We start from the raw sequence: 23,711 nt of genomic DNA, 5'->3' as shown, positions 1-23,711 counted from the left end.
TTTTCTGCCGCCAGTCTTCTATGTTTCTATGTAATAATTATATAATTATTTAGCTTTTGGAAAGGGGCACTCGTTCCTTCTAGTTTGCTTGCTAACTATGATTCCATCTTCAAACACTCAAAGAGGGTGTTTCTGAATCAAAATGTTTTGTGAAGTCCTTGACAGTTATATTTTATACAGAATAAATGTAATTAATTGTTAAATCATAAGAGCAATGGTGATGCAATGGTTAGAATGTAGTATTGCAAGTTATTCTGCTAATTGCCAGGAGTTTGATTTTTTTAGAAATAAAGTTTTTATTGGTTTTCTCTATGACACACTCACATATATATACCTTAATTCTTAACAGAATACACAGCTGTATGTTTCTGTTTAACATTATGTGGACCAATATCTTAATTTGCATCTTTTATACATTGATTACCCACCTGTTTCCCCTTTTATATCCTATTACTCCCTTCCCTCTATCTCCCTCTCTTCTCTCTACCTTCTTTCTCCTTCTCTCCCACTTCTTTACTTCCCTCCTCTCCCCTTCTTCCTTTCCTTCTCTATTTTCTTTTCTCTGTCTCAGTATTTCCATGAGTATATTTGTTCACGATAAATCCTATAGTTAATAGACAATAATTAATGCCCCTGATCCTTTAATTATCGTTGCATCTCTTAAACTTATTCCTCCCCCCCCAATATCACATCTATGCTTAATTCTTTTATTTTCCTATATATATATTAACTATTAACTTAATGCTGCCTCCTAAACTGCCTAATTTTATCACTTAGATCTACCACCTTCACTTTTTTATTTTCCTCCAATTTGATCTGTATTACTTATCTTCATACATATTCATTTTCTAACCAATCACGCCTCTTCATACGAACCTTTCGTGATACGAACTGGGCATTCAGGATTTTTTTGCCTCTTCTCACAAACCATTTTCGTCTTATGAACCCTCACTTCTCTCTCAGCTGCTGCTGCTGCTGTAAGCAGCAGCCAAAACAAGCGATTTTAAATTTGCAGGCTCTGATGATCCTAAGGGAACTGGGGCCAGGCTTTGCCGTGTGGGGTCTTCACCCCCCATCCCTTCTCCTAGAAAATGGCGCATCCAAGGAGTTCTCCATAGCCACCCTAGGGTGGTGGGTGGATAAAGAAAGGCTAGCGAAGTCTTTGGAAGGCAGCAAAAGAGGGTGTGTGGGAGAAGCCAGTCTTATGGCATCCTATGAAGGCAATGGGGAGGGATGGAAGTCCCTCGCAGTCAGTGTGGTGCGGAGTGTCTCATTGCAGCGTCTCCTGTGCCAGAGTCCTCCCAGAACAGGCCTCGATCCCGGACTGCCCGTTCGCACAGCTGTCAGTAGTTTCCCTTCAGGGAGAGAGCGTGCGATTCACCTCACCCCCCATGGTCGCTTCTGCTGTGGCGGCCAAAAAAGAGTGGTGCCCATGGAGTCCTTAGGCGGCTGTGCCTCCAGAGCTGCTGCCTGCCCACGGGGCCCCACAGGTAGCTCAAGGTGGCGACTGCCATGGGGAAAGTGGGCAAGTAGGAGATGTGGGCATCCTTTCTCCGCAGCTCCCGCCATGTGGAAGCTGTGTTGCCCGGTTCCCGGATGGCCCAGCCTGAGCTGTTGGCACTACACCAGAACAGGGCAAGATGGCTTGGGGAAGTGGGCCAATGGCTCGGGGAAACACCTGCCCACATTTTCCCGACCCCCCCGCCCAATCTCATAGCAGGAGAGCGAAAAGAGTGGTCGGCCCCCTTCTCCCCCCTTTGAGAAAAGGCTTTGTTCCCCTGGAACTACTCGAGACGTGGTCTGTACAGAGACGGAGAGAGGGATGGGGGGAGTGTCTTTCGGAGAGCCTTCCACAAAGACGGAAAGCTCCATAGTTACTGTCCGGCTGTAATGACCGGAAGGGAAGGGAGGGAAATGAACGGGCCATTTGTACGTGTGTCTTCTCTGAGTTTTCGTGTCTGGGAGGCCCTACTGGGGTTCTAGGATCATCCTACGGGAAAGAGAGCAGCTCGTCGGGAAGACGACATCGCTCCTGCTTCGCCCGCTTGCCAGGAAGGAGAGTTGCTCTCCTTCCTGGAGGATTTCTTCCCGCTGGTGGCTTTCAAGAAGGATTGGCCAGGGTGCCTTTGCCACTGCTGCTAAAGAAATCGTCCAGGAAATAGAGCAGCTTGTCAGGGAGACAACATCGCTTCCGCTTCCCCATTTGCCCACTTTGCAGCAGCGGCGGCAAAGGCGCCCCAGTCAATCACCCGGCAAAAGCACCCTGGTCAATTCACCCACTTTACAGCCGCAACAGCAAAGGCGGCCCAATCAATCCCACCCGGGAGCCACCAGCGGGAAGAAATCCTTCAGGAAGGAGAGCAGCTCATTGACCAGACATGCCAAGGCTTCCCGGCCTCATTTCCGGGCGCTGGCCTCCCCTTCTGCCCTACTAGAGGGGGGAAATTGGACCAAATCCGAAGCCATTACTGGACTCCCACAAGACAATCTGTCTTCTCCGAGTTTTCATGTCCAGGAGGCCCTACTGGGGTTCTAGGATTGTCCTGCGGGAAAGAGAGCAGCTCGTCGGGAAGACAGCGTTGCTCCTGTTTCGCCCGCTTGCCAGGAAGGAGAGCTGCTATCCTTCCTGGAGGATTTCTTTCCGCTGGTAGCTTTCAGGCAGGATTGGCCAGGGTGCCTTTGCCGCTGCTGATAAAGAAATCCTCCAGTGATTCCCCTCTGCCTGCCGCCACCTAAAACACTTTCAAGGAGGATGGAAGACCCGTCGGCTGACAAATTGCCAGGCAGCTTCCCACGGGTGTCAATCCACCCACCAGGCTCCCTCCGGGCAGCCTGCATTGTCTCTCCCCTCTCCACCCGCCCCCGAACAGGGATCCGAATGCCAGCAGTAATGAGGCAAAAGGGGTGAGTTTTGGGATTGCATGCATTATTCGCTTCTACATTGATTCCTATGGGAAACATTGTTTCATCTTACTAACTTTTCTACTTACAAACCTCGTCACGGAACGAATTAAGTTCATAAGATGAGCTATCACTGTATTCAGAATCTTCCTTATCTTTAATTTTCATTGTCAATCTATTCATTTCTGTACAATCTAATATTTTTTAAATTACATCCCTTTCAGAAGGGGCATTTGTTGCTTTCCGTTTTTGCACAAATGCAATTTTCGCTGCTGTAATTATATGAATAATTAATTATACAGTGATACCTCATCTTACAAACTCAATTGGTTCCGGGAGGTTTGTAAGGCGAAAAGTTTGTATGACGAAACAGTGTTTCCCATAGGAAACAATGTAAAGGGGATTAATGCATGCAAGGGAAAAAAATCGCAAAAACGGCGCTCTGCTCGGCGGCGGCGCCCAGCTGTAACGTTTTGAAATAGGCGGGGGGCTTCTCGGCGTTCTCCAAAACACCAAACCTGGAAGTTCGGCAAAAGTTTGGGTTCGGCGTTCGGGTTCAGGAGGCCGCCGAGAAGCGCCACCGCCCAGCTGTCAGCTTTGCAGAAGAGCCGCGGAGCTGTCAGCTGGTCGGGAGGCTCAAACGGAGATAAGGAATCCCAATAGGGAATTCCAGGGGCGGAGCTTTGACATTATGAAGACATCCTTCCTGGAGTCCGCGTTTCGGCCGGCCAGGAAAGACGTTTTATAGATGTGCCATCTATAAAACATTTTATACAAATTTTCTTTATATGCTGTCAATTTGTAATTTCTTTCCCATAGCTGTTGCCACTTATCCAATTCTAACTTACGACCAAAATTCCTTACCCATTTAATAATTGTTTCCTTTACTTGTTCTTCCCCTATATCAATATATATATTAAATTAGTCTTTCATCTGTTCCTGTATATCATCTAGTTCTGTCATTTTTAAATTAATGCCCTTTTAATATCTTTATCATATCTTGATTGCAATTGACTGCAATTGATTGCAAATGTATTTCTAATTAATACCTCTAGTATCAACAAAAAATAACGATAGGGATAAGGGACATCCTTGTTTTGTTCCTTTCATAATGTCTACCTTCTCTGTGATATCTGCATTCACTAATATTTTGGCTGTTTGTTTACTGTAGATTGTTTTGATTACAATACAAGATTACAAATCTTTTTCCAAAATCGTTCACATGTTATCTTTAATCTTTCTTTTAGGTAAAAATCCATTTTGACCTGGACTTATGAATTAATTTAGAAATCTATTTGCCATTATTGATGCAAATATTTTATAATCTGTATTTTAAAGTAAAATCAGTCTATAATTTTTAATTTTCTGTAAATAGAATAGAATTCTTTATTGTCCAAGTGTGATTGGGCACACAAGGAATTTGTCTTTGGTGCTTATACTTTCAGTGTACATAAAAGAAAATGTACATTTGTCAAGAACCATGAGGTACAACACTTAATGTCGTAGAGATCAAATAAGCAATGAGGAAACAATATTAATAAAAATCTTAAGGATACAAGTAACAAGTTAGAGTCATACAATCATAAGTGGGAGGAAATGGTGATAGGAATGATAAGAAAAAGCTATTAGTAATAGTAACCCAACAGCTTCACCTTGTGTGTGTGTGTACAGAGGGGGGGAAAGCAGTTTTCTATTTAAGTTTAACTTCTTAGGACCCTCCCCGCGATTGAATGCTGGCTTGTGATTGATGTGTTCCCCTCGTTATCCAAAATAAGCCAAGAGAATTGGAGAAACGCAGGCAGGCAGAGGGGCATGCAGGGTCCCGTGTGTCTTTTTTCTCCAGCCTCCCGGCTTCTTTTGGATAACTGCAGAGGCAAAAAAACCCGAACTTGTTCCAAAGCAAACCGAAGTGAGAGTTGAGTCACAAAACTGAGTCCGGAGCCCTCTTCCCTTCAGCAAAGACAAGAGAGCCAGTGGTTTTAAACCTTCACATTTTTTTCCACCTTCCCAACGCAACCCTCCCCCCCACCTGCCTTCAATCTCAAGAGCGCGTCAAAACACAGATCGCCGTGAGAATCGGGGAAATGCCAGGGATGTCGTTGCCTCCTTTCCTTGCAAGGCAATTTCAGAACTGGGAAGATGGGTGAATGAGCTCCTCGGGAGTCAGGACATCGAGCCTTGCCTGCTGCCGGGGGAATCTTGCATCGACAGGCAAAAAAATCACCAAGGCAGAAGGGATTTCGGACTGCGGTCTTGGGAAGCCAGAGCGTGGCTTCACTGGGAGCGCTTTCTTCGAGCTTTCCGGGAATGCCTGCCCCGCCTCTCCTGCAGCCCCTTCACTGACAGCCCTGGACGAAAGCACTCCCAGCGAAGGGGCTGCGAGAGGGGTGGGGCGGGCATTCCCGAAGCACTCGGAGAAAACCCTCTCACAGCCCCTTCGCTGGGAGCCCTTTCGCTGAGCCAGCCCCTTCACAGCCACCCCTCTGCTCCAGCCCCAAAGGGTGGGGCTACCACGTCCCGGCGGATTCTATCCCTCTTGCCAGGACAAGAGGATAGTGGCGGCGGTGGCAGTTTTCCTTTCAGAAGCAGCAGCAGCGCCAGGAATGTCAGGTCCACCCCTCCCCCACACCACCACCCCACCTCCAAACAAGGATCCGAATGCCGGCAGTAATGGGCAAAAGGGATGAGTTTTGGGCTTGCACGCATTATTCGCTTTTCCATTGATTCCGATGGGAAACATTGTTTCGTCTTACAAACTTTTCACCTAATGAACCTTGTCCCGGAACCAATTAAGTTCGTAAGACGTATTACTGTACTTTCATTTAATTAATTTTCCTGAGGAGCCTCCTGTCTCAGTAATTAAAAACATATAAATTACTTTTACTTCCCCAGGCTTGAAAAAAAGGAGTGTCTATAGATAACAAGATTCCTGCACCTTATCAGTTTTAAAAGAAAGAACTCCTGCAGTGTTAATAACATCTGGTTCTCTTCATAGACTTTAAGTAACCTTATGAGATTTTTCTTAACATTCTAAAATCACCTACAAGTGTACTAAATCTCACTTAAAAGATCATGTTTTGTTTTGTATGATGTCAACATGTAATATGTTTAACTTTAATGTAACTGATTTTTTATGCAGGATATTTTATTTTATCCAATCAACTTTTTTTTGTACTTTTCTTTGTGTGCTAATTATAAAAGGGAATTCCAAGCTTTGAACTAGTTTCCTCTTTTGAATAGAGAAAAACATTTTTATTCTGAAATGTTTCCAATAAATTATACTTAGAAGGGTCTTCCCTCCCTCTTGGTTGCTTAATTGGGGCTTAGTGTGCTGGGGCAGAATCTAATAACACATTTGGCTATCAAAATCAGGATATAAATATTTCATAAATGTATCCAATTATCTGATTCAATGTAGTACTTTATAATTAGTTGCTCTCTTTTTCTCTTTTTTGGCCAGATAATCTGAGCTGAGTTGTGAACTCATATCATACTATTTCTTTTCCCATGTTCTATTATTAGTCAATAAAAATAATTTTATTCTTTGCTTACATTGTGAAGTCGCTGCCTAGCAAGCTTACGTCCCCTCTTAGATTCTGGAACAATGGGAACCAAAGGGCATACAGAAGTCATTGTGCCTCATCTAACAGAATCTTACAATAGTCATGTAAGTGGCCATAAAAATGCTTTCCTTTGGATTGAAGAACATACATTTTATTTGATCTCTTTTGAAATAGATAATCTTTGCATGCTTTAAAAATCAACTGACATTAGATATTTGTACAGATTTTGTATATAAGGTTAAAATATTCTTGAGCAAACATGTCAAATTCTTTGGTTTTTGGAAACCATTTAAAGAGACATTCAAAACTATGACATCTAAAATAATCAGGGACTAAACCGTATAGTGAGAAGTTTGATTGTTGATTTAAGGTAAAGTATTTCAGTATTCAGTTTTCTTTACCAATCCATGCTGGAATTTATGGTTTCGATAAACATTAGTTGTCTTTGAAAATAAAATGTACTTGTTAAGTCATTCTGACCTCATTGCTAAGACGATTTACTTACAACATAGAATATCAGTGTTGGATATTAGTGTAATAATTTAACTTTAGTTTCCTGACACTAATCATTCCTTCATGTTATTAATTCAAAACAATTTACAAACTCTGTTTCATTCAAAACAATTTATCTTGTTTATGCTTTATGAATAATAATTTTGATAATGTATTTGTATCTGTTTGTATCCATATAATCTTTTTTGGTGTGTGTGTTTTTTTAACTATTCAGCGAGATCCACCTGAAGAAGAAATACCATTTTGCACAATAAAGTCTTTTCCAGCTGCTACTGAACACACAATACAGTGGGCAAGAGATAAGGTAAATTTTAGTATGAGCATGATGCATTCAAATTAGAAAGACAAGTTCCATTGAAAGGAAGAAAAAGTGGAAATGAATTGCAATCCTGGTTTCTTTTTCTAGTAAGAAAATGGGTAGATATGCGGTAGTATTTTCTGATAACATTTGGGTTTTTTTGTTTTAGTTTGAAAGTGCTTTTTCACACAAGCCTTCCCTGTTTAACAAGTTTTGGCAAACGTATCCATCAGCAGAAGAAGTGTTACAGGTAATATTCTAAATTATGACTAAAATTATATATGGAATTACTATGTTTGTCATTTAATAAGTAAATATTATGTAGTAAGTTTTACATATTTGAGGGAATATTAATTGTTTAATTAAATCTATAGTATAGAGCCACCCCGAGTCTACGGAGAGGGGCGGCATACAAATCTAATTAATAATAATAATAATAATAATAATAATAATAATAATAATACATTCGTATTCTCCCCAAAGGTTTTGCAGAGGTTTGTACTAGAACAACCTTAAAAAAAATGGATAAAATTTCATTTAAAAACTTATTGTGAATATTTCATTGATATTAGTGATGGTAGAATTGTAATTGTAAATGTTTATGGAGTTTCACAGACATCTGAGTCATGATTGTCTCAAATATGTTATTCAAAAGGCAGCTGGATTTTCTTGGATCCCCCCCCCCCTCGAAAACATTCCATTTCTTATCCAAGAAGCTTCTTCAGTTCTGAAATTACGTATTTATGTTATGTCTTGAATTCATTCCATTATAGCAACACATTATAACCTTAAATCACAATTAAATTCTAGCTTTCAATTCAAATAAGAATCAACATTCGTATTTACAGTGATCCCCCGATTATTGCGAGGGTTCCATTCCAGGACCCCTCGCAATGATCGGTTTTGCGCGAAGTAGCGCTGCGGAAGTAAAAACACCATCTGCGCATGCGCAGATGGTGTTTTTACTTCCGCAGCGCTAGCGAGGAGCCGAAGATTGGGGTTCCTGGGCGTGGGCGGGCGAAGGGCGGGCGAGCCGCGGGCGCGCGGGCAGGCAGGCGGCGGACAAGCCGTTCGCTCGGGCCGCTTCCCAGCTGAGTACTCAGCTGGGAAGCGGCCCGAGCGAACGGCGTGGGCGGGCGAAGGGCGGGTGGGCGCGCAGGCGGGCGGCGGACAAGCCGTTCGCTCGGGCCGCTTCCCAGCTGAGTACTCAGCTGGGAAGCGGCCCGAGCGAACAACGTGGGCGGGCGAAGGGCGGGCGGGCGCGCAGGCGGGCGGCGGACAAGCCGTTCGCTCGGCCCGCTTCCCAGCTGAGTACTCAGCTGGGAAGCGGCCCGAGCGAACGGCGTGGGCGGGCGAAGGGCGGGCGAGCCGCGGGCGTGCGGGCAGGCAGGCGGCGGACAAGCCGTTCGCTCGGGCCGCTTCCCAGCTGAGTACACAGCTGGGAAGCGGCCCGAGCGAACGGCGTGGGCGGGCGAAGGGACCCAGGGAAGCCGCCCAGCAGCTGATCTGCCCGGCGCCATCTACGCATGCGTGGCCATAAAAAAAAGGGCACGTATGCGCAGATGGTGTTTTGACTTCCGGGTTGAAAAATCGCGATTTAGCCCGTTCGCAATGATCGGGAGCACGATACCCGGGGGATCACTGTATCTCACCGGGTAACTTAAAGTACAACCTTATAGATATAATTATTTCACAATCAAGAAACACAGAAAGAGTAGAATGTTGAGACAATTGCAAAAAAATGAAATTATTCAGAGGTTGTCTCAAATGTGCTTTTCAAAAGGCAACTGGACTTTCCTGTTTTTTCTTTGAAAACATTTCATTTCTCATTCAAGAAGTTTCTTCAGTTTAGTTCAGTTCTGAAACTGAAGAACTAAACTAAACTGAAGAAACTTCTTGAATGAGAAATGAAATGTTTTCAAACAGTTTGCTATTTTTTGCAGGTTTACTGCTGATCATAATTCTGTATTAACACATACTGTAGAAATACATATATTTTTATTACATGTAATTTGTGACATATGTTCAAGGCTTGTTTTTATGTTTTCTAGAGAATAAAATCTGGGGAAAGTTTGGAAGGCTCTTTCCAAGTGATTAAATGCCTGGGTAGAAGACCAAGAAACTGGTCCCAATGTGTTGAATTGGCAAGATTAAAATTTGAGAAGTACTTTAATCATAAGGTATGAATGCTTTACTTCTTTTGTTGATTCTTTTCTTTACGTGCCGTATTTTTCAGAGTATTAAGACGCACCGGAGTATAAGACACATCTTAGTTTTAGGGGAGGGAAAAGGGGTGGGGGGAATCTGCCTATCAGATATTCTTCTGGTTAGTGTCTTAGTCTAGTCAGTTTCAGAACATTATTTTATCCCCTGGTTAGGGCTGGGAAAAAACTTTCTTCTGAGGGAGAAGTAATGAAAAAAGCCTAAGAGCTGGGGAAATTGTTAGCACCTCATAAGGGCTGGGGCAAAAAAGTTTTGAAAAGCTACATTTGTAGTACAAGAAACACCCACATTTTCAATCTTTTTTGGGGGGGGGGAGAAGGTGGGTCTTATACTTTGAAAAATACAGTATTTTATATCATCACTACCAAACAGGGAGATCTTGATCTCATCACTTCAAATAACACTGCCCCATTGTTTCTCTGTCCAGGTAACATGGGTTTTAACCCAGTTTAGACTTTTCAATCTTCATTTGAGAGAGAAAGGTGGCTTTTTTCGTGGAATTCTAGATTTTAGGCCAAATTCCTGCAGTCTGCGCCAAATTGTCCTTGCACTCATTTTGACATTGCATTGCGTTATTTCACCTTGTATACACAAAGATGATTCAATTCTGGCATATAGATACAGTCTCTTAATTATTCTATCATCACTTGCTATTGTGCAACATTTCCTGCCTTTACCAATGTGATTTTGTAGGGACTGAGTCTCCTTATACTTCTTCTTCTTGACCCTGCCAACTAAAATTCCTTGACAAATGGGATTTGTGGCAAGTCCCATTTGCTAGATCAAATTAGTGTTTCTATCCCATTGAGTAAGATGTCTCCTGATACCTGGACCAACTTGAATTGGATCTAGAAGCAAGCTGCAGCCAATGCAGCTTGTACAGCAGTGTTACATTTGCTACCCCAGGAGCTTCCAGAATTTGTCCATGCCTTGGCACTCTATATTATACTCCGTGATGGGCTCCTTTGATTTTTTTTTCTTTTTTTCCCTTCTGGGCTCTAGGTATGATTTTCCTATTGCAGTAAATGAGGTTGAATCTGTATACAGTTTATATAGTATGTAATGTATATTTTTGTGTGCCTGTGTGTAATATGTATGTACACATTCGGCATATATACATAGAATTAAATAGTATATTTTGGATGTTCAGTACCGTATATACTCGAGTATAAGCCGAGTTTTTCAGCCCAAAAATGGGCTGAAAACCCCGACCTCGGCTTATACTTGGGTCACTGACAAGAGGGCGCCCTGAGGGAGCCCAGCAGTCATTGCTGGCTTGGGCGGGTGAGGAAGCTATGGCAGGTGTCGCCTCTTCCCGGCTGAAGTAGCTTCAGGGGCGCCTTTGGGAGGGCATCGCTGTCTGTACATAGAAATATGTAGTGCCTAGCAGTGCCAGTAATGCGTAGGTGACGCGTAGGAACGATGCCGGCACCAAGGAGGCACCTTTAAGGCAAATTCAAGGGGTTTTTTTTTTAAAAAAAATTGCTTTCCTACCTGCAAAGGCCGGAGCTCTCGAGACTGCAGTTGGCTGGCGCCTTTGCTTGAGCCAGGGAGAGGATGTGTTGCCTTTATCATGTGTTGCCTTTGTCATGGTCAGACCATTTTCTACTGCGGCTTGACTTCCTGGCTCCAATCCTCCCCCACAGGGAGGCGGAACCAATTAGGTGGTTCCGTCCAAGACACCTAATGGACCCAGAGGGCTTTCAGAGGGCGCTTGGAGCTGTACCAGATACACTCATTCACAGTTCAGCAGAGTCCCTTGCCGTGGCCTGGAACAAGGCTGTGACGGAGGCTCTTCACCGGATTGCACCGTTGTGACCTCTCTATGGCACTAGACCCCGAAGGGCTCCTTGGTTTACCGAGGAACTCCGGGAGTTGAAACACCACAAGAGACATCTAGAGAAGGAGGAAAAGTAAATCCGAGTCCGATCGAACCCTTATAAGAGCTCATATTAAGACTTACAAAGTGGTACTCAAGGTGGCAAGATGCATGTATCATGCCGCCTTGATTGCATCAGTGGAATCTTGCCTGGCCGCTCTGTTTAGGGTGAATCGCTCCCTTCTTAATCAGGGGGGAGTTGGGGATCCCTTACAGAGCAGTGCTGAGGATTTTAACTCATTTTTCGTTGATAAAATCGCTTGGATTCGGACATATCTTGACTCCAACTGGATAATAGAGTCAATTGACGAGTCAGTCAAGGTGACTGGGGCCCATCCTTGCCCATCTGTCTGGGAGGAGTTTGACCTGGTGACACCTGATGAAGTGGACAAGGCCATTGGATCTGTGAGTTCCGCCACCTGCTTACAGGATCCGTGTCCCTCTTGGCTGGTTTCGGCCAGCAGAGATGTGACACGGAGCTGGGTCCAGGAGATTGTCAACGCTTCTTTGGGAAGGGGGTCCTTCCCAGCTTCCTATAAGGAGGCACTTGTGCGCCCCCTCCTCAGGAGGCCTTCCCTGGACCCAGCCATACTTAACAACTATCGTCGCGAAGACGTCCTAGCTGGAGGCCACGTTTTGGCCGACCAGGAAGGATGTCTTCGTGACGTCAAAGCTCCGCCCATGGAATTCCCTATTGGGATTCCCCACCTCCGTTTCAGCCTCCAGATCGGACGAAAACGCCGCTGTCGATCGGAAAAACGGTGCTCCGCCGGGCACCGCCGCCCGGCTGTAACCTTCTGAAACAGCTGGGCGCTTCTCAGCGGCCTCCAGAACCCGAATCCGAACTTTTGCTGAACTTCCTGGAGAACGCCGAGAAGCCCCCCGGCTGTTTTAAAAGGTGACAGCTGGGCGGTGGCGCCCAGCGGAGCGCCATTTTGCGATCTGCGGTGGGTTCGTAAGCCGGAAAAAGTTCGTAACAAGAGGCAAAAAATTCCCGAACCCCGGGTTTGTATCTCGAGATGTTCGTATAACGAGGGGTTCTTATCACGAGGTACCACTGTATATATATATATGTCACATGTTGGGTTTTTTTTGCTGAATTTGAAAATTAAGGGAGACTAGGATAGATCTATTTCGGCCTTATTTTGGCCTCATCAGCTGGCCATACCCACTGGGACTTGAACCTGCAACCTTTGCTTTGTAAGGCAGAGAATTATCCTCTAGGCTACAGTATCCAATCCCTTCAGCTCTGCACCAGGGAAGGATTACATATTTTTGTGTTGAATCACCCATGTGTATTGAAGGAACATCTCAGCTCCTTATTTGCCTCTCAGCCCAACCCAGGGCCATTTCCAAGGCAGTTAATTTTATTTACAGCCGACAATTCTATCTGTATGTGTCATATGTTTTTTTTGCTGAATTTGAAAATTAAGGGAGACTAGGATAGATCTATTTCAGCCTTATTTTGGCCTCATCAGCTAGCCATACCCACTGGGACTTGAACCTGCAACCTTTGCCTTGTAAGGCAGAGAATTATCCTCTAGGCTACAGTATCCAATCCCTTCAGCTCTGCACCAGGGAAGGGTTACATTTTGTGTCGAATCACCCTGGTATATTGAAGGAACATCACAGCTCCTTTTTTGCCTCTCGGCAAAAATATATATACGGAAGCATCCCTACTTTCATCAATAATTCAAAATATTGTTTTTCTAACATTAACTGTACAGAATATTTCTAAATCTTAAGTAGAGAAATAAACTTTTTGGTAATAAATAACTTTTTATAGATGTCTTTTCAATATTAATCTAAGTTATCTTTATAAACATGCCAAATAATTTATTAATTTTCATTTCAGCCACATGAAAATAATGCTGGCTTTTAACATGCATGCTTACATATTGGTTTCCTGACACAATTCAAAGTGTTGGTAATGATCAAAAAGCCTTACATGGCATCGGGCCAGATTACTTGTAGCACCGCCTTCTGCTGTATGAGTGCCACCGATCAGTTAGGTCCCACAGAGTCGGCCTTCTCCAGTTCCCATCAACTAGACAATGTCGCTTGGCAGGACCTAAGGGAAGAGCCTTCTCTCTCGGGGTCCCGGCCCTCTGGAATCAGCTCCCCCTGGATATTTGCACTGCCTCCACCCTCCTCGCCTTCCGTAAGATAATTAAGACTAATTTATGCCACCAGACCTTAGCCCCCTGGCCGACAAATGTTATGTATGATTGTTGTTTGAATGGGTATGATTGATTTTTAATATAATTAAGGATTTATTTACTTAGTTTTAATTAATTAGATTTAGCCTATTGTATTTTATTGGGTTTTTTAATATGTTATATGCCGCCCCGAGTCTTTGGAGAGGGGCGGCATATAAATCCAGTAAGTAAGTAAGTAAGTAAGTAAGTAAGTAAGTAAGTAAGTAAGTAAGTAAGTAAGTAAGTAAGTAAGTAAGTAAGTGTATGAGCATATCATTTCTACCAAGCAGACTAGCAGAAGAGGAATAAAGCTGAGGGATAATTTCCTATCCCCCCAAAGCTGAAAAACCAAACAAATTGTAAATAGTAAATTATATCATTGCTATCAACTCCTTACCAGCAGTGTTTCCAACCTGGATCCTTTGAGTCACATCCAGTCCTGGACATCTAATAATGCAGCTTCACAAGACTTCCAAAATTAAAAAAGTTTGTTATTTATATTCATGATATTAACAATATTAAATATTTTATTTCTGACCCTAGACAGATTGCTCTTTAAAGAGCAGTGTGGCCCAGATAAGACAAACGTTGGACATACCTACTTTATAATAATTATTGTTTGAATATTAGTTCATAATAAATTTTCAAAGGGAAGAATTTTATAATAGAAGTCCTGTATTGTGTATTTTATTGCAGTTTTTTATCTGATCGACTTTAGAATAGTTTACATGTATCATGTTTTCATTAATGAAAAGCATTTATATGTGCTCATTATTGTTGTGAGCTGCCCTGAGTCTTCGGAGAGGGGCGGCATACAAATCTAATAAAATAAATAAATAAAATAAATAAATAACTATGCTATTTTTTTTAACTTAGGCTCTTCAATTACTGCATTCATTTCCTATTGATACAAGATTAAAAGATGGCAGTAAGTGCAATAATTTTACATTCTATCAAATTTAGTTTTGCTGTTTTTAGCAATTAATTTTTTTCCTTTAAATTGGCAGGCTTGTTTTGGCAATCACCAAAAAGGCCACCTTTTCCAATTCAGTTTGATTTTAATGACTCTTTGTAAGTACATTTCTCTTTTTTATATATTGTTATTGTAATTCACAAAAATGCTTATCAATGGACTTATAGAACTAGTTTTACGTTTGTATTTATATACAAATATGGTATCGCAAGGTCTTCTTTGACTTTGAAAATAAACTCTAAGTCCCTTCTGAAGTACACATATATTAGTAAATTTCTTTTTTCTTTTTGGCTTTACTTGTTTGGTGTTATCTTGAATGTGTCAGTCAGTAACTTTAAAAACATATATTGTTATGTTTTCCAATCACATCAAAGTGATTTCTATTTTAGAAATATTTCAATGAAAATTCATGCCTAAATTTGGTTTGCATTATATCAAAATGAGATTTAAAGTTAAAACATGAAATAAGTTAAATTTTGGATCCAAGATACTGTTTCCTGATACTTCCCAAATGTCTCGTTGCTTCAAGGACTTGCTCTCTATTTTGTCATATGTCCATTGTTCTCTATTTTGTCATATGTCCATTGGAAACCTTTTGTTTCCAAATCTTGTCAAAAAATAAGTTTAAAAAAATAAGATATTATCAACTCCCTCCAGAGATTAGAACAGCCCCCACCCATCTTGCCTTTCGTAACTTACTCAAGACCCATCTTTGTCATCAGGCATGGGGTAACTGAGATACCCCTAAGCACATATAGTTTATGTGTGGTATGACTATGTTGTATGGTTCTTAATTATGGGTTTTTTAAATGTTTTGTTTCTTTTTCAATATTGGATTTGTATATTGTTCTGATTGCTGTGACCCTCTCCGAGTCTTCGGAGAGGGGTGGCATACAAATAAATAATAATAATAATAATAATAATAATAATAATAATAATAATAATAATAATTATTATTATTATTATTATTATCATTATTTTATTTTTATTTTTTACATGGGAATTCCAAGTCATTTATTTGGGTTTCTACAGCCAGTAACAATTAGCTTTAGGCTAATAATCCTTATTTTTACTTTATTTAATGGAGTACCGTATTTTCCGGCGTATAAGACGACTGGGTGTATAAGACGACCCCCTAACTTTTCCAGTTAAAATATAGAATTTGAGATATACTCGCCGTATAAGACTACCCCTCTTCTGACTGTCAAAAACTGAGTCTAGGTCTATGATGTACTTGCATTGAGAAAAAAATCATTTCTGAACATGATAACACAATATTTTAATTACTAATGATGAAGATCTTATTGTTAAAATTATGAATGAATTATTTAGAGAGAGAGAGCCAAGTGGGAGCACTCTTCTGTCTATCTCTCCATATGTCTCTGTCTATCTGTCTTGTCTGCCTCTCATATTTCTCCTCACCACAATTAAGTTTATTATTATAACTCATCATAATTTGTCAACACAAAAAGGTGAACCTGGCTATTTTTCTTTCTCCTACCATCTATTCTGTAGGTATCTTTCAGTCTAACATGCAGCATGCTGACACCTATGTGAGAATCTATTATGGAATGAGAATCTGTATGTGATATCATGATATGGCAATCCAAACAGCCCATCCATTTTTTCCTCTTTCCGCACTTTCTGTCTTTATCCTCTTGCAATGTCACTTAAACAGATTTTAACTTGTTGGGTTTAATTAGTGACCCTGCCAATTTTCAGTACTGTGCAGTGTGCTATGATACAGAGCAGGGTGAATAATATGACCTCAGCTTTTAAAGTTATTTTAAAATGTTGCCTAAGAAATATGAAAAGATTATTCTTTTTGGAGGAAAAGTACATTTTCAATGGTTAAACATAAGAACAAATACAAACAGGCAGAAATAAATGCATCCAGTTTAACATTCAATCATTTCCCTGGCTCTTTTTATTGAAATGAACAAGTTCATACATTCAATTTTGCAACCACTAATAATGTTGGTCAAGTAGGTACAAAAATACCTGGGGAAATGATCAAAGTCTTTCTCTCTCCCCCTCTCTCTCCCTCTCTTTCTCTCTTGCTATCTCTCTTTCTCTCTCTTTTTTTTGCTTTCTCTCTTTCTCTCCCCCTCTCTCTCCTTCTCTTACTATCTCTTTCTCTCTCTTTCTGTCTCCCCTCTCTCCCTCTCTCTCTCCCTCTCTTGCCATCTCTTTCTCTCCCTCTCTCTTTCTCTCTCTCCCTCTCTTGCTATCTCTTTCTTTCTTTCCCCCCTCTCTCCCTCTCTCTTTCTCTCTCTCTCCCTCTGTTGCTATCCCCCCTCTCTCTTTCTCTCTCTCCCTCTCTTGCTATCTCTTTCTCTCTTTCTTTCCCCCCTCTCTCCCTCTCTCTTTCTCTCTCTCCCTCTGTTGCTATCCCCCCTCTCTTTCTCTCTGTCCCTCTCTTGCTAACCCCCTGTCTCCCTCTCTTGCTATCTCTTTCTCTCCCCCCTCTCTCTCCCTCTCTCCCTCTCTTGCTATCTCTTTCTCTCCCCCTCTCTCCATCTCTCTTTCTCTCTCTCCCTCTCTTGCTATCTCTTTCTTTCTCTTTCTGCCCCCCCTCTCCCTCTCTCTTTCTCTCTCTCTCCTTCTCTTTCTCCCTCTGTTGCTATCCCCCCTCTCTCTTTCTCTCTGTCCCTCTGTTGCTATCCCCCCTCTCTTTCTCTCTGTCCCTCTCTTGCTAACCCCCTGTCTCCCTCTCTTGCTATCTCTTTCTCTCCCCCCTCTCTCTTTCTCTCTCTCCCTCTTGCTATCTCTTTCTTTCTCTTTCTGCCCCCCCTCTCCCTCTCTCTTTCTCTCTCTCTCCTTCTCTTTCTCCCTCTGTTGCTATCCCCCCTCTCTCTTTCTCTCTGTCCCTCTGTTGCTAACCCCCCCTCTCTCTCCCTCTCTTGTATCTCTTTCTCTCCCCCCCTCTCTCCCTCATTTTTTCTCTCAGCAGCGGCAGCAGGGTGATCAGCTGTGAGGCGGAGCTACGGAACCGAGGCACGACGGCGGCGGCTACACATATCGCGTGTGGGCGAGCCTGCGCTTTGCGCAGGCTCGCCCAGCTGGGAGGCGGTGTTCTCGCCTCCCCCCCAGCTGAAACTGACGTCCAGCCGGGGCGATTCTTCCCCGGCCAGACAGGCACGCTTGTGCTGCCAAAGGCAGCGTGTGGGCGAGCCTGAGCGGAGCGCAGGCACGCCCAGCTGGGAGGCGGTGTTCTCGCCCCCCCAGCTGAAAGTGACATCCGGCCGAGGCGATTCTTCCCCGGCCGGACAGGCACGCTTGTGCTGCCAAAGGCAGCGTGTGGGCGAGCCTGCGCTCCGCTCAGGCTCGCCCAGCTGGGAGGCGGTGTTCTCGCCCCCCCCCCCCCAGCTGAAAGTGACGTCCGGCCGGGGCGATTCTTCCCCGGCCGGACAGGCACGCTTGTGCTGCCAAAGGCAGCGTGTGGGCGAGCCTGCGCTCCGCTCAGGCTCGCCCAGCTGGGAGGCGGTGTTCTCGCCTCCCCCCCAGCTGAAACTGACGTCCGGCCGGGGCGATTCTTCCCCGGCCAGACAGGCACGCTTGTGCTGCCAAAGGCAGCGTGTGGGCGAGCCTGAGCGGAGCGCAGGCACGCCCAGCTGGGAGGCGGTGTTCTCGCCCTCCCAGCTGAAACTGACGTCCGGCCGGGGCGATTGTTCCCCGGCCGGACAGGCACGCTTGTGCTGCCAAAGGCAGCGTGTGGGCGAGCCTGCGCTCCGCTCAGGCTCGCCCAGCTGGGAGGCGGTGTTCTCGCCCCTCCCAGCCATCGCAAATATTGGCGCCACTGTCCTATATCCGGCGTATAAGACGACCCCCCACTTTGGAAAAGATTTTCAGGGGTTAAAAAGTCGTCTTATACGCCGGAAAATACAGTAGTATAGCATCCTGAATACTTGATCAGGCATAATAGTGCTTTACTGTATAATCATTTCAAGGTTCTAAATATAATTAATGGACTGAAAGAGAGAAGTAAAGAAAAAGATTGGAGGGTTGGTTGGAAGGATAACAAGGAGAAAATTTACAAACCCAAAGATAAATTCCTTGTTGTCAATGTTAGAAAAACATTGCCTCTATATATTCAACATCCTTTATCCAGAGCATTGTAATCAGAAAACTTTGATTCAAAAATAAAATTCATAAATTATATTTCTAGGTATACATTGTGACTTTCTGCCGACCTTCAAAGGGCTGTCCTGGCTTTAGGAAGGTCTCAATTGATTCTGAACATCCTCGCAGAATATTCTGCTAAGTTTAAGAGCATCAATTATTTTCTCCAAAGGAATTTGATTTGACTTGAGATTTAGTTAAATGTAGTTTGCTGTAAACTTGATTGGATATCCTTTTTGTTTTAGTTTCTTACAGTCTCTCTTTCCTTTTTCTTTAGGCATTACAGTTTCATACTGAGTACAGCAAAACTGTTTGCAACAATTTATTGTATCTCTTTTACAGAAAAGGTAAACCTTCATATGCAATATTTGCACTACAGGAAGTCCTTGAAAAACAACATGCCACTTAACAACAATGTAAAGTTACGACCGACACCTCAAAACTATATATCACTGTATTTCAAAGTTACAACAGCTGCAATGACACTGGCTATTCATCCTTTTGACAGACCACTGGCCTGCTGCAACACCCCCCACTTCTCTCCCCCACCCCTATCCTGTCAGACTTGCAGTTCTTGGATGTCTCTCCCAGCCTCCTGGAAGCAGCTGTCTTTTTCAGGGCCGTGATAATTCATTGCTAAAATGACAGCTGTTTTCAAAGCTTTTTGTGCCTATCATCTATCCCCTATCAACTGGCCAGTAGGAAGCTATGAATATCTCCTTCCTCTGGCCTGGCTTTGGGAAGCCAGACTGCATAAAAGGCAGCTTAAAGGTAAGCTTCCCAAAACCTTTCCCTTATTTAGATTAGATTAGATTAGATTTATTGGATTTATATGCCTCCCCTCTCCGCAGACTCGGGGCGGCTCACAACAACGATAAAAATCAGTACATAGAAACAAATCTAATATTTAAAAATCTAAATTACAGTTTTAGATTAAAAAGTCCAAAAAAGAAACCCCAATACAGTATATAAAAAAACAACACACAATCGAATCATACACAAGAACTACATGGGCAAGGGAGAGATGTTTCAATTCCCCCATGCCTGACGGCAGAGGTGGGTTTTAAGGAGTTTACGAAAGGCAAGGAGGATGGGGGCAATCCTAATCTCTGGGGGGAGCTGGTTCCAGAGGGTTGGAGCCACCACAGAGAAGGCTCTTCCCCTGGGTCCCGCCAGACGACATTGTTTAGTCGACGGGACCCAGAGAAGGCCAACTCTGTGTGACCTAACCAGTCGCTGGGATTCGTGCGGCAGAAGGCGGATGATACTGATGATACCTCACCCCATGCCCTTGGATGATCTCCCCCAGCGGTTTCATGTAGATATTAAATAGCAGGAGGGAGAGGACTGACTCCTGAGGCACCCCGCAAGGGAGAGACCTCGAGGTCGACCTCTGACCCCCCGCTAACACCAATTGCGACCGACCAGAGAGGTAGGAGGAGAACCACTGAAGAACAGTGCCTCCCACTCCCAACCCCTCCAGCCTTCGCAGAAGGATACCATGGTCGATGGTATCAAAAGCCGCTGAGAGGTCAAGAAGCACCAGGACAGAGGATAAACCCCTGTCCTAGGCCCACCAGAGATCATCCATCAATGCGACCAAAACAGTTTCTGTACTGTAACCGGGCCTGAAACCCGACTGCTGAGGATCTAGATAATTGGCTTCTTCCAAGGACCGCTGGAGCAGGAGCGCCACCACCTTCTCAACAACCTTCCCCATAAAGAGAAGTTGGAGACTGGACGATAGTTATTAGGTACGGCTGGGTCCAGGGAAGGCTTCTTGAGGAGGGGGTGCACAAGTGCCTCCTTGTACGGAGCCGGAAAGGACCCTCCCCCAAAGAAGCGTTGATAATCTCCTGGACCCAGCTCCACGTCACCTCCCTGCTGGCAAAGACCAGCCAGGAGGGACACGGATCCAGTAAGCAGGTGGCGGAACTCACAGCTCCAATGGCCTTGTCCACTTCATCAGGTGTCACCAGATCAAACTCTTCCCAGACAGGTCGACAAGTATGGGCCCCAGTCCCCTCGACTGACTCATTGTCAGTGGACTCTGCTATCCAATCGGAGTCGAGGTCCGCCCGGATCCAAGCGACTTTATCAGCAAAAAATGTATTAAAGTCCTCGGCACTACTCTGCAAGGGCTCCCCAACTCCCCCCTGATTAAGAAGGGAGCGGGTCACCCTAAACAGAGCGGCCGGGTGAGCTTCCGCTGATGCAATTAAGGCGGCATGATACACGCATCTTGCCGCCTTGAGCGTCACTTTGTAAGTCTTAATAAAAGCTCTTACAAGTGCTCGATCGTATTCAGACTTACTCTTCCTCCATTGCTTCTCCAAACGTCTCTTCTGGCGTTTCACCTCCCGGAGCTCCTCATTGAACCATGGAGCTCTACGGGGTCTAGTGTCGCGCGGCGCAATCCGGTCAAGAGCCTCCACTGCAGCCTTGTTTCAGGCCTCAGCAAGAGACTCTGCCGAACTGTGGACGAGTGTATCTGGAATAACCCCAAGCGCCCTCTGAAAACCCTCTCTATCCATCAGGTGTCTGGGGCGGAACCTCCTAATTGGTTCTGCCTCCCTGCAGGGAAGGATTGGAGCCAGGAAGTTAAGCCGCAGTAGAAAATGATCTGACCATGACAAAAGGCAACATTTCTAAGCCCCTTAGTCTCAGATCATTACTCAGTTGCTCAGAGAGGAATACCATGTCGGATGCGTGCCCCCCCTCATAAGTTGGACCCTGTACTACTGTACTACTTGATGGCCATGAACTCCTGTGCTAGTCCAGAGGTTTCACCCAGCAACGTTAGGTTAAAGTTCCCCAAGACAATAAGTCTGGGCAACCCAACCGCCAGTTCGGCTACCTCCTTCAGCAGTACTGGCAGGGCTATTGACACGCAGCTGGGAGGCAGGTACGTAACAAGCCCACCTGAACCCCTAAGTCCAACTTCACCAGGAGGGACTCGCAACCCGCAATCTCTGGAGCAACGAGCCTACACAGGCAAAGGCTCTCCCTGGCTATAATAGCCACTCCTCCCCTCCTTCCCTGGGGTCGAGGCTGATGCAATACCCGAAACCCGGCTGGGCAAATTTCAGAGAGAGGAACTCCTCCCTCCGGGCCCAGCCAGGTTTCGGTCATACAAGCCAAGTCGGCCTCCTCAAATCCCGGATGAGGAGAGCTTTATTTACCACCGACCTGGCATTGAGTAGCAGCAGCCTGAGCCCAGGGCCAGAATTACACTCATCACCAGTACCTTGGGTTGAGCTCATGGAGCCGGAAGAAGGAATTGCTATTAAGCAGCGATCCCTCCTTCCCCTGGAACGGCTAGCTCCATGGCCTCCGCCATATCTGCCTCTCTCCAGCAAGACTGGAATATTTTGACCCTCTGCCACCCCAGAGATAGGTGCCCCCTCCCCTCCTGCCTCTCCAGCGTCAGGTGTGCCAAGAATTTCATTTAAATTGTATCCATTCATTTCATACATACTATGATCCCACCCACCCACCCCATTCCATTTACCATCCCCCTCCCATCCACCCCCATTCCTTTCATTCCCGTAATTATAGAAATCCATTGCTAAAAAACCCTAATAATTAATTTAAAAATAGATTAATTAAAAACACTAATAATATAATCCCATTCACTCAGGATTTAACCCCTAAAATTAATTAAAAGACAGTAAACATAAAACATAACACATGGATCAAAATAGCATAGAAGTCATTAATTTGCTAATAGTTCTTAAAAGGGGGAAAAAGCAAAAGCAAAGAGCAAAAAGCAGCAGCAAGAGGGCGCCAAACTCCAAGTTGGTTAGGCTGGTTAGTTCTCAAAGTCGTAAAAGTTCTAGAAACGTCGAATATCAGTATCTGAATCTCAGAGTATAAATACAGTTCGGTCTTTCTGGTGTTGGTCAAAATCGGTGACCAGTACTGTAAAAATTCTTTCTCTACCTCAATTGTAAATGTCCCAAGTTCTTTCTCTATGGGAGCTCCAATTTTCGTCAAATGCCCTGGTCGATCTCCAGTAGTCTTCAGTCCCACTATATAACACCTCTATCTCCATTGCCCCTTCGTAGTTCCACGTAGCCTACACACTCGCAAGTCGCTTCTTAGTAACCTCCACACGACACGATCTCGATGGCACTCCGTTTCCTCTTTTTTGCAATAGCGAAATAACATCCTTCCAACACACAGCGCCCCCCACCTTCAGCGTCCCGGCGTCTTAGGTTCATACAATCATTCTCAATCTCAGTCTCGGGTGAGTGTAAGAGGCAGAAGGCAATCGGTGGCTCAATTGTTTTTCTTACAGCCGCCATTCCCAAATCCCAGCTGATCAGCCCATCAGCCCTCGGTGCCTCAATGCCTCCACCCCTTGTTTAGCCCCTTGTTTCTCCAGAAAGCTACATTTCTTCAATAACAACGCTTGGTTGATATCTAGGATGCCGTCAGCAACCTGTATCAACTATCAGCACCAGTCAATGTATTTTGGGGCAAAAATAAAAAGTTCCGATCTACTCCGATCACAAAGTGATACATTTTTAAATGTTCAGTTGACTGAATTTCATGTTTAATGAATAAAAGAGATAATAGTAAACCAGTAGTAATAAATGCCTTAGGTATAATCCCAAAACAACTGGAGTTGTTGAATAACATAGATATTGAGAAATTTTCCATCAGTCAATTGCAAAAGCTGGCTTTACTGGAAACAGTTTCCATCCTGCAATGATATCTGTAACATCATATTTGCCTATCCACAGATCCTTGATAAGAACTTAATAGTAGACAAAAATGCCAAATTCAGTCTGAACATCTGACTGATTGTGATGATCATCAATAACAACAAATAGGGAAGGTGGACTTAATTGCTCACCCCACTACACCAATTAGTTGCTAAATTTAAAGTCCCTATCTTCTCCAATCTCTATTCCCTTTTATTTAAAATCTTACATTTACTTCAAGAGGAATTAAGCAGCAAAGGAGAGAAAATCTTTCTTCAGCTTTTTCTCTAGAACTGGAAGAGAAAAAAAATAATCTCCAAAATTATTTGACT

At 43.9% G+C, this 23,711-nt stretch overlaps 1 protein-coding gene across 3 annotated transcripts in view; it reads left to right on the top strand.

The window, feature by feature from the left end:
* The window catches only part of UBA6 (ubiquitin like modifier activating enzyme 6), a 135,865-nt gene that overhangs the window by 77,000 nt on the left and 35,154 nt on the right, over positions 1-23,711 (top strand). For all 3 annotated transcript variants that reach the window (XM_070726958.1, XM_070726957.1, XM_070726959.1), the window contains 7 exons: positions 6,463-6,568; positions 7,192-7,281; positions 7,445-7,525; positions 9,327-9,455; positions 14,452-14,503; positions 14,583-14,646; positions 18,948-19,017. In XM_070726958.1, coding sequence (XP_070583059.1) covers positions 6,463-6,568; positions 7,192-7,281; positions 7,445-7,525; positions 9,327-9,455; positions 14,452-14,503; positions 14,583-14,646; positions 18,948-19,017 — 592 coding nt within the window. The remainder of the gene's footprint in view (positions 1-6,462; positions 6,569-7,191; positions 7,282-7,444; positions 7,526-9,326; positions 9,456-14,451; positions 14,504-14,582; positions 14,647-18,947; positions 19,018-23,711) is intronic.

This window comes from Erythrolamprus reginae, chromosome Z, assembly GCF_031021105.1.
Source record: "Erythrolamprus reginae isolate rEryReg1 chromosome Z, rEryReg1.hap1, whole genome shotgun sequence".
Classification (NCBI taxonomy): Eukaryota; Metazoa; Chordata; class Lepidosauria; order Squamata; family Dipsadidae; genus Erythrolamprus; species Erythrolamprus reginae.
This window is presented reverse-complemented; position numbering and strand designations above follow the sequence as displayed.